At 40.7% G+C, this 12,837-nt stretch overlaps 1 protein-coding gene across 5 annotated transcripts in view; it reads right to left on the minus strand.

The window, feature by feature from the left end:
* LOC124137682 (forkhead-associated domain-containing protein 1-like) overlaps positions 1-12,837 on the minus strand; it is a 53,499-nt gene that overhangs the window by 33,820 nt on the left and 6,842 nt on the right. For 4 of the 5 annotated variants that reach the window (XM_046504087.2, XM_046504085.2, XM_046504086.2 and 1 more), the window contains exons 3-5: positions 10,224-10,268; positions 5,621-5,933; positions 1,021-1,136 (exon numbers count right to left, since the gene is read on the minus strand). In XM_046504087.2, the coding sequence (XP_046360043.2) occupies positions 1,021-1,136; positions 5,621-5,933; positions 10,224-10,268 (474 nt within the window). The remainder of the gene's footprint in view (positions 1-1,020; positions 1,137-5,620; positions 5,934-10,223; positions 10,269-12,837) is intronic. The other variant, XM_048391639.1, reaches the window with a different exon arrangement.

Genomic DNA, 12,837 nt, shown 5'->3' on the forward strand with positions numbered 1-12,837 from the left:
AGATACCAAGCCTAATTTTTAACGTGGATACCCCACTCAGATACAATGCAGTGACTCTCAGCCGACCAGTCCTTGGTTCATCCCCTAATGCTGAACGCCAGGCAGGGAAACAACAAGTACCAGCTTTTAACATTTTTTGGTACGATGAGGCCAGGGATCGAACAACCGACCATCCTCTATCAAGGCAGAGGCTCTCGCTCCATCCACTGGGCTACAGAGGCGGGCTCAAATACTGGTGTTATCGTAATTTTTTTAATCGTGAGAGATTAGCTATCATTAGCATTATGCCATTCAAACAATACTCAAAATGAGGCTATGGTTTCGAAAGGGTCAAGCGTATTTATTAGGGCTGGGATGAGTCTAAATTTACTACCCGGGTACCCTACCACTTAATTCCCTACCCCACTACTGGCCTCAAGAGATGGGTACAAAATGTCAGATGGGGAATAGTTTGACCGTAGACTTAGCAAAACGTATTTACATACACATTTGAAATGATCTGGTCATGCATACACTGAAATTGACTGAAGCTTTATCTTTATTCAAACATATGAAAGTCAGAAGGAATGGGTGCATAGTCTGAAAGAAATGCGAACATTAGTGACTTGTAGTGTAACCATAGAGTTCTAATTAATTTTAGTCATTAAATAATATATCAAGTGACTAACCACGGGTCCGGGTAGTCCTGTGGGTACCCTGGTCCTACTCAGTACCCACCCGACCCCAGTAGCCGAGTGAGCTATCACAGCCCTAGTAACAAAATACTGGCTCATCAAGGATGCTTGTAACCATGGCGAACCAATAGTGAGTGAGTGAGTGAGTGAGTTTGGTTTTACGCTGCTTTTAGCAATATTCCAGCAATATCACGGCGGGGGACACCAGAAATGGGCTTCACACATTGAACCCATGTCGGGATTCGAACCCGGGTCTTTGACGTGTCGAGCGAACACTTTAACCACTAGGCTACCCGACCGCCCCTCGAACCAATAGAACCTGGAACCTAAGTGTCATGTGACCTACCTTCTCCTGCATCAGCTGTAGCAGATCAGGACAGGGTGCTTGCTGCGGTGTTGGTGGCGGCGCTTGCTGCATCCTCTGTGTGTTGATAGATGACTGTGTGGACCCCATCCATCCCACTGTGTCACAGATAAAAACACTAACACTGAACACTGGCCAGCATGGCGCACAGAGAAATCTCCTCATGGAGAAACCTCTTCCCAGAGAAACACCCTCACAGAGAAACACCCTCACAGAGAAACCTCCTCCCGGAGAAACCTCCTCACAGAGAAACCACCTCCCGGAGAAACCTCCTCACAGAGAAACCTCCTCACAGAGAAACCTCCTCCCGGAGAAACCTCCTCACAGAGAAACCTCCTCCCGGAGAAACCTCCTCCTGGAGAAACCTCCTCACAGAGAAACCTCCTCACAGAGAAACACCCTCACAGAGAAACATCCTCACGGAGAAACATCCTCCCGGAGAAACATCCTCACAGAGAAACATCCTCACAGAGAAACATCCTCACAGAGAAACATCCTCACAGAGAAACCTCCTCACAGAGAAACATCCTAACAGAGAAACATCCTCCCGGAGAAACATCCTCACAGAGAAACCTCCTCACAGAGAAACATCCTAACAGAGAAACATCCTAACAGAGAAACATCCTCACAGAGAAACCTCCTCACAGAGAAACATCCTAACAGAGAAACATCCTAACAGAGAAACATCCTCACAGAGAAACATCCTCACAGAGAAACATCCTCCCGGAGAAACATCCTCACAGAGAAACCTCCTCACAGAGAAACATCCTCACGGAGAAACATCCTCCCGGAGAAACATCCTCACAGAGAAACCTCCTCACAGAGAAACATCCTAACAGAGAAACATCCTCCCGGAGAAACATCCTCACAGAGAAACATCCTCCCGGAGAAACATCCTCACAGAGAAACCTCCTCACAGAGAAACATCCTCACGGAGAAACATCCTCCCGGAGAAACATCCTCACAGAGAAACCTCCTCACAGAGAAACATCCTAACAGAGAAACATCCTCACAGAGAAACATCCTCACAGAGAAACATCCTCACAGAGAAACATCCTCACAGAGAAACCTCCTCACAGAGAAACATCCTAACAGAGAAACATCCTCACAGAGAAACCTCCTCACAGAGAAACCTCCTCACAGAGAAACACCCTCACAGAGAAACATCCTCACGGAGAAACATCCTCCCGGAGAAACATCCTCACAGAGAAACCTCCTCACAGAGAAACATCCTAACAGAGAAACATCCTCACAGAGAAACATCCTCACGGAGAAACATCCTCCCGGAGAAACATCCTCACAGAGAAACCTCCTCACAGAGAAACATCCTAACAGAGAAACATCCTAACAGAGAAACATCCTCACAGAGAAACATCCTCACAGAGAAACCTCCTAACAGAGAAACACCCTCACAGAGAAACATCCTCACAGAGAAACCTCCTAACAGAGAAACATCCTAACAGAGAAACACCCTCACAGAGAAACATCCTCACAGAGAAACATCCTAACAGAGAAACATCCTAACAGAGAAACACCCTCACAGAGAAACATCCTCACAGAGAAACATCCTAACAGAGAAACACCCTCACAGAGAAACACCCTCACAGAGAAACATCCTCACAGAGAAACACCCTCACAGAGAAACATCCTAACAGAGAAACACCCTCACAGAGAAACATCCTCACAGAGAAACATCCTAACAGAGAAACATCCTAACAGAGAAACACCCTCACAGAGAAACATCCTCACAGAGAAACATCCTAACAGAGAAACATCCTCACAGAGAAACATCCTAACAGAGAAACACCCTCACAGAGAAACATCCTCACAGAGAAACATCCTAACAGAGAAACATCCTAACAGAGAAACATCCTCACAGAGAAACCTCCTAACAGAGAAACATCCTAACAGAGAAACACCCTCACAGAGAAACATCCTCACAGAGAAACCTCCTAACAGAGAAACATCCTAACAGAGAAACATCCTCACAGAGAAACATCCTAACAGAGAAACATCCTAACAGAGAAACACCCTCACAGAGAAACATCCTCACAGAGAAACACCCTCAAAGAGAAACATCCTCACAGAGAAACATCCTAACAGAGAAACATCCTCACAGAGAAACATCCTCACAGAGAAACCTCCTCACAGAGAAACATCCTAACAGAGAAACATCCTAACAGAGAAACATCCTCACAGAGAAACATCCTCACAGAGAAACCTCCTAACAGAGAAACACCCTCACAGAGAAACATCCTCACAGAGAAACCTCCTAACAGAGAAACATCCTAACAGAGAAACACCCTCACAGAGAAACATCCTCACAGAGAAACATCCTAACAGAGAAACATCCTAACAGAGAAACACCCTCACAGAGAAACATCCTCACAGAGAAACATCCTAACAGAGAAACACCCTCACAGAGAAACACCCTCACAGAGAAACATCCTCACAGAGAAACACCCTCACAGAGAAACATCCTAACAGAGAAACACCCTCACAGAGAAACATCCTCACAGAGAAACATCCTAACAGAGAAACATCCTAACAGAGAAACACCCTCACAGAGAAACATCCTCACAGAGAAACATCCTAACAGAGAAACATCCTCACAGAGAAACATCCTAACAGAGAAACACCCTCACAGAGAAACATCCTCACAGAGAAACATCCTAACAGAGAAACATCCTAACAGAGAAACATCCTCACAGAGAAACCTCCTAACAGAGAAACATCCTAACAGAGAAACACCCTCACAGAGAAACATCCTCACAGAGAAACCTCCTAACAGAGAAACATCCTAACAGAGAAACATCCTCACAGAGAAACATCCTAACAGAGAAACATCCTAACAGAGAAACACCCTCACAGAGAAACATCCTCACAGAGAAACACCCTCAAAGAGAAACATCCTCACAGAGAAACATCCTAACAGAGAAACATCCTCACAGAGAAACACCCTCACAGAGAAACATCCTAACAGAGAAACATCCTCACAGAGAAACATCCTAACAGAGAAACATCCTCACAGAGAAACACCCTCACAGAGAAACATCCTCACAGAGAAACACCCTCACAGAGAAACATCCTAACAGAGAAACCTCCTCACAGAGAAACACCCTCACAGAGAAACATCCTCACAGAGAAACACCCTCACAGAGAAACATCCTAACAGAGAAACATCCTCACAAGACACATCACATTCAAAATCATGAAAGACTTAAAAGACGTAATAATTGCAATTACTTTTGAAATAAAAAGCACTATTCATGAACTTATAATAAAACACGCCCGAGGGCCTTTTCCCTCGCACGCAGTTTTACAGTTTCAACCCAAACCATGGAGGCATGTTTTATCCTGGACATATCCTATAGTTTACAGTGTGTGGCTCAGCTGTCAGAGGTACACACAGAGGTCGTATCTACTTGTTTGGAGCTCATTTCAGACCAGTGGATAATGCAAAATAGCTAGATTTTGTTACAAACAACCAGTCCCTCTGGATTTTCACTAGTCTCAGACTAACTGACCAGTGGTCGTATCTAACCCTGGCTGTACAGCAGTCGAGGCCGGAGGGCCGCAATTAGCCACGTGTTTGTACAGCCACTTCCTGTCTAGCTGTCTGACAGATGATTGTTTGTTTGTTTGTTGTTTACCGCCGCACTTAGCAATATTCCAGCTATATGATGGCGATCTGTAAATAATCCAGTCTGGACCAGACAATCCAGTGATTAACATCATGAGCATCGATCCACGCAATTGGGATACGATGACATGCATCAATAAAGTCAGCGAGCCTGACCACCCGATCCCGTTTATCGCCTTTCACGGCAAGCATAGTCACCTTTTACGGCAAGTATGGGTTGCTGAAGACCTGACAGAGAAGGAAATTACAATGTTGTCTGCCAAGATTCATTTTTTTAGGAAACAACAGTGACTTTTTTCATCATATGTACCACAGGGTACTTAAGACTCATAAACATTGCCTTTGGAATTGTGTGCCAAGAAGACAATATGTTTGATCCATCTTCAAACTTGACACCATGGGCCAGAAAATAATAAGGCACTTGTAAAATTGAGATAGAGTCAGCTGCCTTCCTTTTCATTGTACCCTTTTAAACCCTGGGCAGTCAGATCCTGGGCAGTTGGATCCTGAGGCATTTAGACCCTGAGGCAGTTAGATCCTGAGGCAGTTAGACCCTGAGGCAGTCAGATCCTGGGCAGTTGGATCCTGAGGCATTTAGACCCTGAGGCAATTAGATCCTGGGCAGTTGGGTCATGAGGCAGTTAGATCCTGTGTCAGTTAGACCCTGAGGCAGTTAGATCCTGAGGCAGTTAGAACCTGAGGCAGTTGGACCCTGAGGCAGTTAGACCCTGAGGCAGTTAGATCCTGTGGCAGTTAGACCCTGAGGCAGTTAGATCCTGAGGCAGTTAGACCCTGAGGCAGTTAGACCCTGAGGCAGTTAGATCCTGGGCAGTTAGATCTGATTATGACAGTTCAGTATGAGAGTAGGAACACTTAAGAAATAAATTGTGAAATGTGTGTCTTTTATGTGTCTTCAACAATTAACCAATCAAATCTTACCCCCTGAAGTGCTCCTTGGCAACGGACCCCCAACAGGTGGCCCGGTCACGCCCGCGAACCTCATGTCACATGGTCCTCGTCTTACAGCCGACGCCCCCGCTGACAGTGGGCGTGACCTGAGTGGGGGGCGGGGCAGTGGCACCTGGGTCGTCCCTGTCCAGGTGACCGAGGCTGGAGGTGCTGTGGATGTTGCAAGGTACGGCAGGTTGGTGGTGCTGTGCAGCTGTTGCTGATGTTGCTGCTGCTGGTCGTAGATGGTGATTGGCTGGGGCCAGGCCGACCCTGGGCGGGGCTGCACGGGGGGATACAGCACCTGGAAGGGGGGAGACAAGGACATGAGGTTGACCAGGAAACAATATACTACTCCAGGGCCCCAAAACTCCACTCGTCCGCTCGTCAATGTGCAGCGTGAATACAAATATTTCAATCGTATCAATTAATCTCTTATTGTTTTAAGATCTATTTGAACGTAAATTTTGTTTTCATCTCTCACATAATCTAAGTTAAATAACAACTAAATACTTGTCACTCATATCACAAAGAGTGAGTGAGTATGGTTTTACGCCACTTATAGCAATATTCCAGCAATATCACGGCGGGGGACACCAGAAATGGGCTTCTCGCATTGTACCAATGTCAGGAACATATCACAAATAGATGACACACTTGACAACTGCCTGTTACAGAAACAGGAAGAAGTGTGTTAGCGCAACAGGTAGCGAAACTAGTTTTTAAAGGGAGATAATTAGTTTTGAATTATTTTTTTTTGTGACTCGTTACTGACGCTCAAATGTCAAAGCGAAAGCGAACAGCTGATGATTGATTTGTGAGGGAAAGGCTGATATATGGAAGTTTCTGACTGCGGATGGTGGATCTAAAAGCGAAAAACATGATCTAATTAACAAACAGGCCAAAAAAAAGGAACATTTCTTTAAAAATCTGCCAAACTGGCGAATATGCTTCGAAACATATTTTGACGTATTCTCGATTAAAAAAATTAAAACTGACAAGAACATTCTGGAATGACTTCTAGATGGCCTAGAGTGTATGGATATAATCGTAAAACCCGTAACTGTCGTTCGGAATACCCCATGTTAAGTATTTCATGGTTGCATGATTAGAAAACACATTCCAACTGTCACTTTCATGCTCTGGTAAGCGACGCTCTGATTGGTTGGATGAAAGGTCGTTCTGACGTGACCCTTAATGGGATGTCCTCAGATCTTTGTTTAGCATAGTGAGAACTAAGATCTGATTTTAAGAGATGAGATGAGTTGAGAGGTTTTTTGCTGAAGGACTACAATCGAAAGACTCCTAAATCTTTAATTGTATTATTAGGGTAATGCCAAGGGTACATTGACATTCAAGCTTATTTTAAAACATTGTACATGTATAGCTATTTTCCAGTACCACAGCTCAAAATCAAAATATCTTCTGAGCGAGAGGACTCTACAGTAAACAACATGCCAGCCCAAGGAGTATTTCAATCTTTCAAAGCCTTGTATCAGGTGCTAGACAGAATCCCTGAATAAAGGATAACGGAGATTTGTATCTCAGCTTCAGATAAAACGCTCCCAATGCATCATTTGTTAATCTCCTTCAAATTAAAAGCAAAAGATTCTCTTAGAGTTACAAGTATGCTTCAGTCTACCGGCTGTTGTACAGGGCAGTTTTATGTTGAATATATATTGAAAAATAAGAGATATCTAATCTGCAGTGAGACTACCTCAAATTTCATAACACACGTTATCTTCCAAAACTGGCTCCCACAGGATATGGCTTGGGTGAGATCAAGTGATATCTACATTGTAGAACTTCACAAGTTTCAAAACAATTGTATTGCAATATGTTACGATATCTACTTCAATATACCCATCTTCCCAAGGCACAGGAGCAATCTCATTAAAATCAGACCTCAGTTCTTGCTACCGCTAAACAAAGATCTGAGGACATCCCATTAGGCGTCATGTCAGAACGACCTTTCATCCGACCAATCAAAGCATCGCTTACCAGATTATGAAAGTGACAGTCAGAATGTGATTTCTAATCATGCAACCACGAAAGAATGTTCTTTTGTTTAGGTTTCAAATTTGTAATCGAGAATTTGTCAAAATATGTTTCGAAGCGTAGTCGCCATTTTGAAATTAGTGCCATAAAGCACGAGAAAGCTGCCTTCTGATTGGTCATTCCATTGGTCGGTCAAAGTTCGCACAAGGTTGGTCTGACGTGACCCCTAATGGGATGTCCTCAGACCTTTGTTTAGCGGTAGCAAGAACTAAGATCTGATTTTAATGAGATTGGGCAAAGGCGTTAACTGACTATGAAAGTCCAGTTTCCACCCTTGCCAAACTAGGCTGGAATTTCCAACGTTATTGTGCCCACTGTTCATAAACTTAACATTCAAAAGGATACAAATTGTTTCAGATTTAATACAGATTTAATACAAATTAAATACTCAATTAAATACTCAAATGAATTTCATCTAAATAATATAAAAATATTTTAAATTTCAAACAATGAAAACATCAACAGAAAGTATCTGTCTTTACCTTTCGCCATTAAACACGAGTCCATGAATAACAAACAACATCCAGCATTAAACCATGCCAGGGAGACCATGTCAGTCTGAGACCTACAGGCTAATTAGATATAGCCCCTATGTTTTTTTCATGGGATCTGTCAGGTGTATCACGTCGCTCCCTCGTCAAACAGACAGGTGAGTAATTAGTTCATGTTCATGTCACTGGCCAGTACTCTATTGCATGTCTGTCGACAACAGCTGCAGCCAACACAACGATTGTACAATAGCCATGATGAGGCACAACACACAACTTCACTGATTGCAGTTATTACAAAAAATATCTTCTGTATTCTACATCATCATGACCATTACAACTGACGACTACTTCATCGTGTGATTTATTTTTAATGTTTGTTTGTTTGTTGGTTGTTTATCGCCGCACTCAGCAATATTCCAGCTATATGACGGCGGTCTGTAGATAATCGAGTCTGGACCAGACAATCCAGTGATTGACATCATGAGCACTGATCTACGCAATTGGGATACGATGACATGCATCAACCAATTCAGCAAGTCTGACCACCCGATCCCGTTAGTCGCCTCTTACGACAAGCATAGTCGCCTTTTACGGCAAGCATGGGTTGCTGAAGATCTATTCTACCCGGATCTTCATGGGTCTTATTTTTAATGAAGCATAGATTCATAAACATCCCTATCACCTCTACAAATGCAAATACAACAGACTAAAAATAAACTGGATGTAATCTTTGTTTTTTCATTTAGACCACCGATCAAACATTTTAAAGACGACAGATAACAGTTAACATTAAATAAGTTAAAAAATGAATATCATATTGCGAAAACAAAAGACATCAAACGCTGTTACAGAAAAGTGTGTGGAAAGGCTGTTAGTTGAGACCATACGATACGACATGCATATTCCTCTATGCTACATATAACTGTTTATAGTTGAATATAACGTCATAATGGGATTATAGAGAGAATGATACACATGTAGTGTTAAATGTTATATCAGAGGTTATATCAAAAGGGGATATATCATTATATCAGATAGGGATATATCATGATATACAAGAGGTAGATATATCAAAATATCAGAGGTAAATACATGATTATCAACATGAGAGGAAATATATAAATCAGAAGTAGTTAAATCATGATATATCAGAAGATGTCTCATATCAGAGGTAGATATATCATATATATCAGAAGTAGATATATCATGATATACTGGAAGATGGCATATCAAAACAGAGGTAGAACTATATATCAGATATATGTCAGATCCTGGGTCGGTCTCATATCCATGTTGTATTCTCCTATATGTTGTATATATCCCATGTAAATCTTACACTAGCAAGTTCACAAATTTAAGGAATAAAGATGTTAGATCTTGTATTAGTATTACCTCATTAACAATAAAAATAAAATTTCCTAAAGGGGTCGTCAGTACTTCACAATTTTGGATACACTATTTTCCTCCAAGATATGGATAACATCATGTGTCATACACAAAGGTGACATAATAACGTCATGTGTATGCGATTCTCGTGATGTTTAATAACGTCATGTGTACGTGATTCTCATCGTGATGTATAATAACGTCATGTGTATGTCATTCTCATTGTGATGTATAATAACGTCATGTGTATGTGATTCTCATCGTGATGTATAATAATGTCATGTGCATGTGATTCTCATCGTGATGTATAATAACATCATGTGTATGTCATTCTCATCGTGATGTATAATAACGTCATGTGTCTGTCATTCTCATCGTGATGTATAATAACGTCATGTGTATGTGATTCTCATCGTGATATATAATAACATCATGTGTATGTGATTCTCATCGTGATGTATAATAACGTCATGTGCATGTCATTTTCATCATGATGTATAATAACGTCATGTGTAATGTCATTGGAGACTTGATTCATCCTTTCTGCAAGTAACTCTTCAATATGCCACAGATGAGAGACCTCAGTGTATAATACAGGTGTATATGATGTTATATGTTATATATCACACAGCATGTCATGTGACCTCACACAATCTCACCCCAGCAAAATGTTGCACTGGATCAGATTTTAAATCTGGACATTCCTGCAAATTGTGAACAAAAGGGTCATTTTGAGAGAAATGTTAATTAGCCGAATTCTGAAAGAAATATGTATCTTAAGGAGCATGGCTCTATCTTCTGATCTGCCTGGAACAAAATAACAAAATTAACTTTGATCATATATGTTCCTATTTACCCTGTCTACAGCTCATAAATCAAAACTCCTTACTAAATTACGTTTGGAGATTTAAAATGCACTTGTATAGAAGTTGCCGCCATAGCATCTCTAATGATTCTTACTTTCATTAAAACTGCCAAGCAATGTGAGTGATCTTTTGATGACTTTACACTGGTTAATACAAAATGTCGGTATATCATTCACCATTAGAGACATAGCAGATTAAAATAAAACAGTGAGTTAAGTTTTACATTGCTTTGAACAGTATTTCAGCTATGTGAGTTGACAACGTCTTAGAACTTTGTTGAAACCCACGAGTACAAGTATAATACTGATAAAGCAATCCTGGTGGACCAGGAATCGAACACACAATAATACATTCCTGGCAAACCTTAGAGACGCAACATACTTGGCCACCCATGACACCATAGATGGTTGGTGATTCCGTTTAGGAATATACATCCCCAGCAATCCCCAATTGTTGTCAGATTTGTTTGTTGGTTTGTTGTTTAATGCCGCACTCAGCAATATTCCAGCTATATGACGGTGGTCTGTAAATAATCGAGTCTGGACCAGACAATCCAGCGATTGACATCATGAACATTGATCCATGCAATTGGGATACGATGACATGAATCAGTCAAGTCAGCGAGCTGTTAGTCGCCTCTTACGACAAGCATAGTCGCCTTTTACGGCAAGCATGGGTTACTGAGACCTATTTTACCCCCGATCTTCACGGGTCAATTGTTGTAAGAGGTCAGTATATTGATCGGGTGGTCAGGCTCAGTGACTTGGTTGATGCATGTCATCGTATCCCAATTGTGTGGACTGACGTCCATGATGTCAAACACAGGATTATCTGGCCCAGACTTTATTTGTTACAGACTGCTGTCATATAGCTGGAATAATGCTGAGAGCGGCGTTAAACAACAAACAAACAAACACAAATAGAAACTAACTCAATTTTATATTGTAATATCAACTTCAGTTTCTTCCAGTGTGATAAATATAATCAGCAAAACAAAAATCTGAGCCAAAATATATCATTCTACAAATGAATGATTGAGGACACTGACATATTGATAACTATGAGGAATATTGTCGAAATAGAAAGATTTCAGATGAGAAACTTTTAAGATTCCATGCAAAGTTTAATGACACTGAAAAGGGTATATAACATCTAAAGGAGAAGCTAAGAGATTTACGCAGTAAAAGTTTGACTATATTCATAATCATACCAAAGGGCCTCTCATTCGATAAAGCAACTAAAACAAAGCAAAATGAAAAATGAAAAATGAAAACATGTAAAACTTTAAGTTTTAATTCATATAAGTCAATTCAAATCAACATTATTTACATAAGTGAAAGAAATATAAACTACCAATGATGTCATTCTCAACCTATTTCAATCATTCACATAAGTGAAACACTGCTGAGTGCAGAGTTAAACAAACAAACAAACAAACAACATGAACAAACATACCATATTCATCGTAATAAGCGCCCAGGGCGCTCTTAAAATTAGAAATAGGGGGCTCTAATTAGAATATTATTTTGTGAAAAAAACAGTTGAAAGAAAAATTTTGTGGTTTATGCACACAGCCTGAAATGTTTATATACGACAGACATATTTTTCCAGATTTTAATTGCCCATAATAAGGGTGCATATAACACACGAGTGCATATTATAAGCAAATAAATAAGTCTTTTGTACATTGTCAATCGGAAGGGTGCTAATTGGGATTGTTCACTAGCAAATATATTAGCAAATATCGCCATGGGCGCTTATTGGAGCGGGGCGCTTATTACGTTGAATACGGTAAGTGAAATAATTATCCCATTTGCATCACTGTTGTCATCGTCAAGTTTATCATCAATGTCATATTTCTTACACTTTCTACGATACTTGTTCAAACATGTCATACAACTTGCACCAAGATTTTATAACCTCGGTGTCCTCGGGTATGTTTGGTGATAAATTCCTGCACCTGGGTAAACCTGGTAAAGTTTAAACGATAACACAAAGCCTGGCATCAAATCCTACAGAACAACATTTACAATGGATTGCAATAGATCTCTATCATGAACATTCTCAGTTGTAATATAGAATGTGCAAATATTGACAGGGAAAGCCAGAGCTCCCGATAACTTTTTGAGCAATTGAGTTTTTACTCTAGGATTTCTATTTTAATTGGGTTATTACATTTTTCATTGGGTAACCAATATTTTTTCACCCATCCATTCATCACTCTATTGGATTTTTAACAAAATAAGTGAAATTTCTAAGACTTAAAAAAAATGAAATAATGTTTTAAATGTATAAAACTGTTCTAAATATATAGGCTTGACTCAGAAAGTAAATTAGTTTATAATTGTATTTTAGAAATTACCTCCGTTGTACGCATGCTGAAAAAGCTTCATTGGGTGTTTACGTG

This window comes from Haliotis rufescens, unplaced genomic scaffold (genome assembly GCF_023055435.1).
Source record: "Haliotis rufescens isolate VD_foot unplaced genomic scaffold, xgHalRufe1.0.p SCAF_94, whole genome shotgun sequence".
NCBI lineage: Eukaryota > Metazoa > Mollusca > Gastropoda > Lepetellida > Haliotidae > Haliotis > Haliotis rufescens.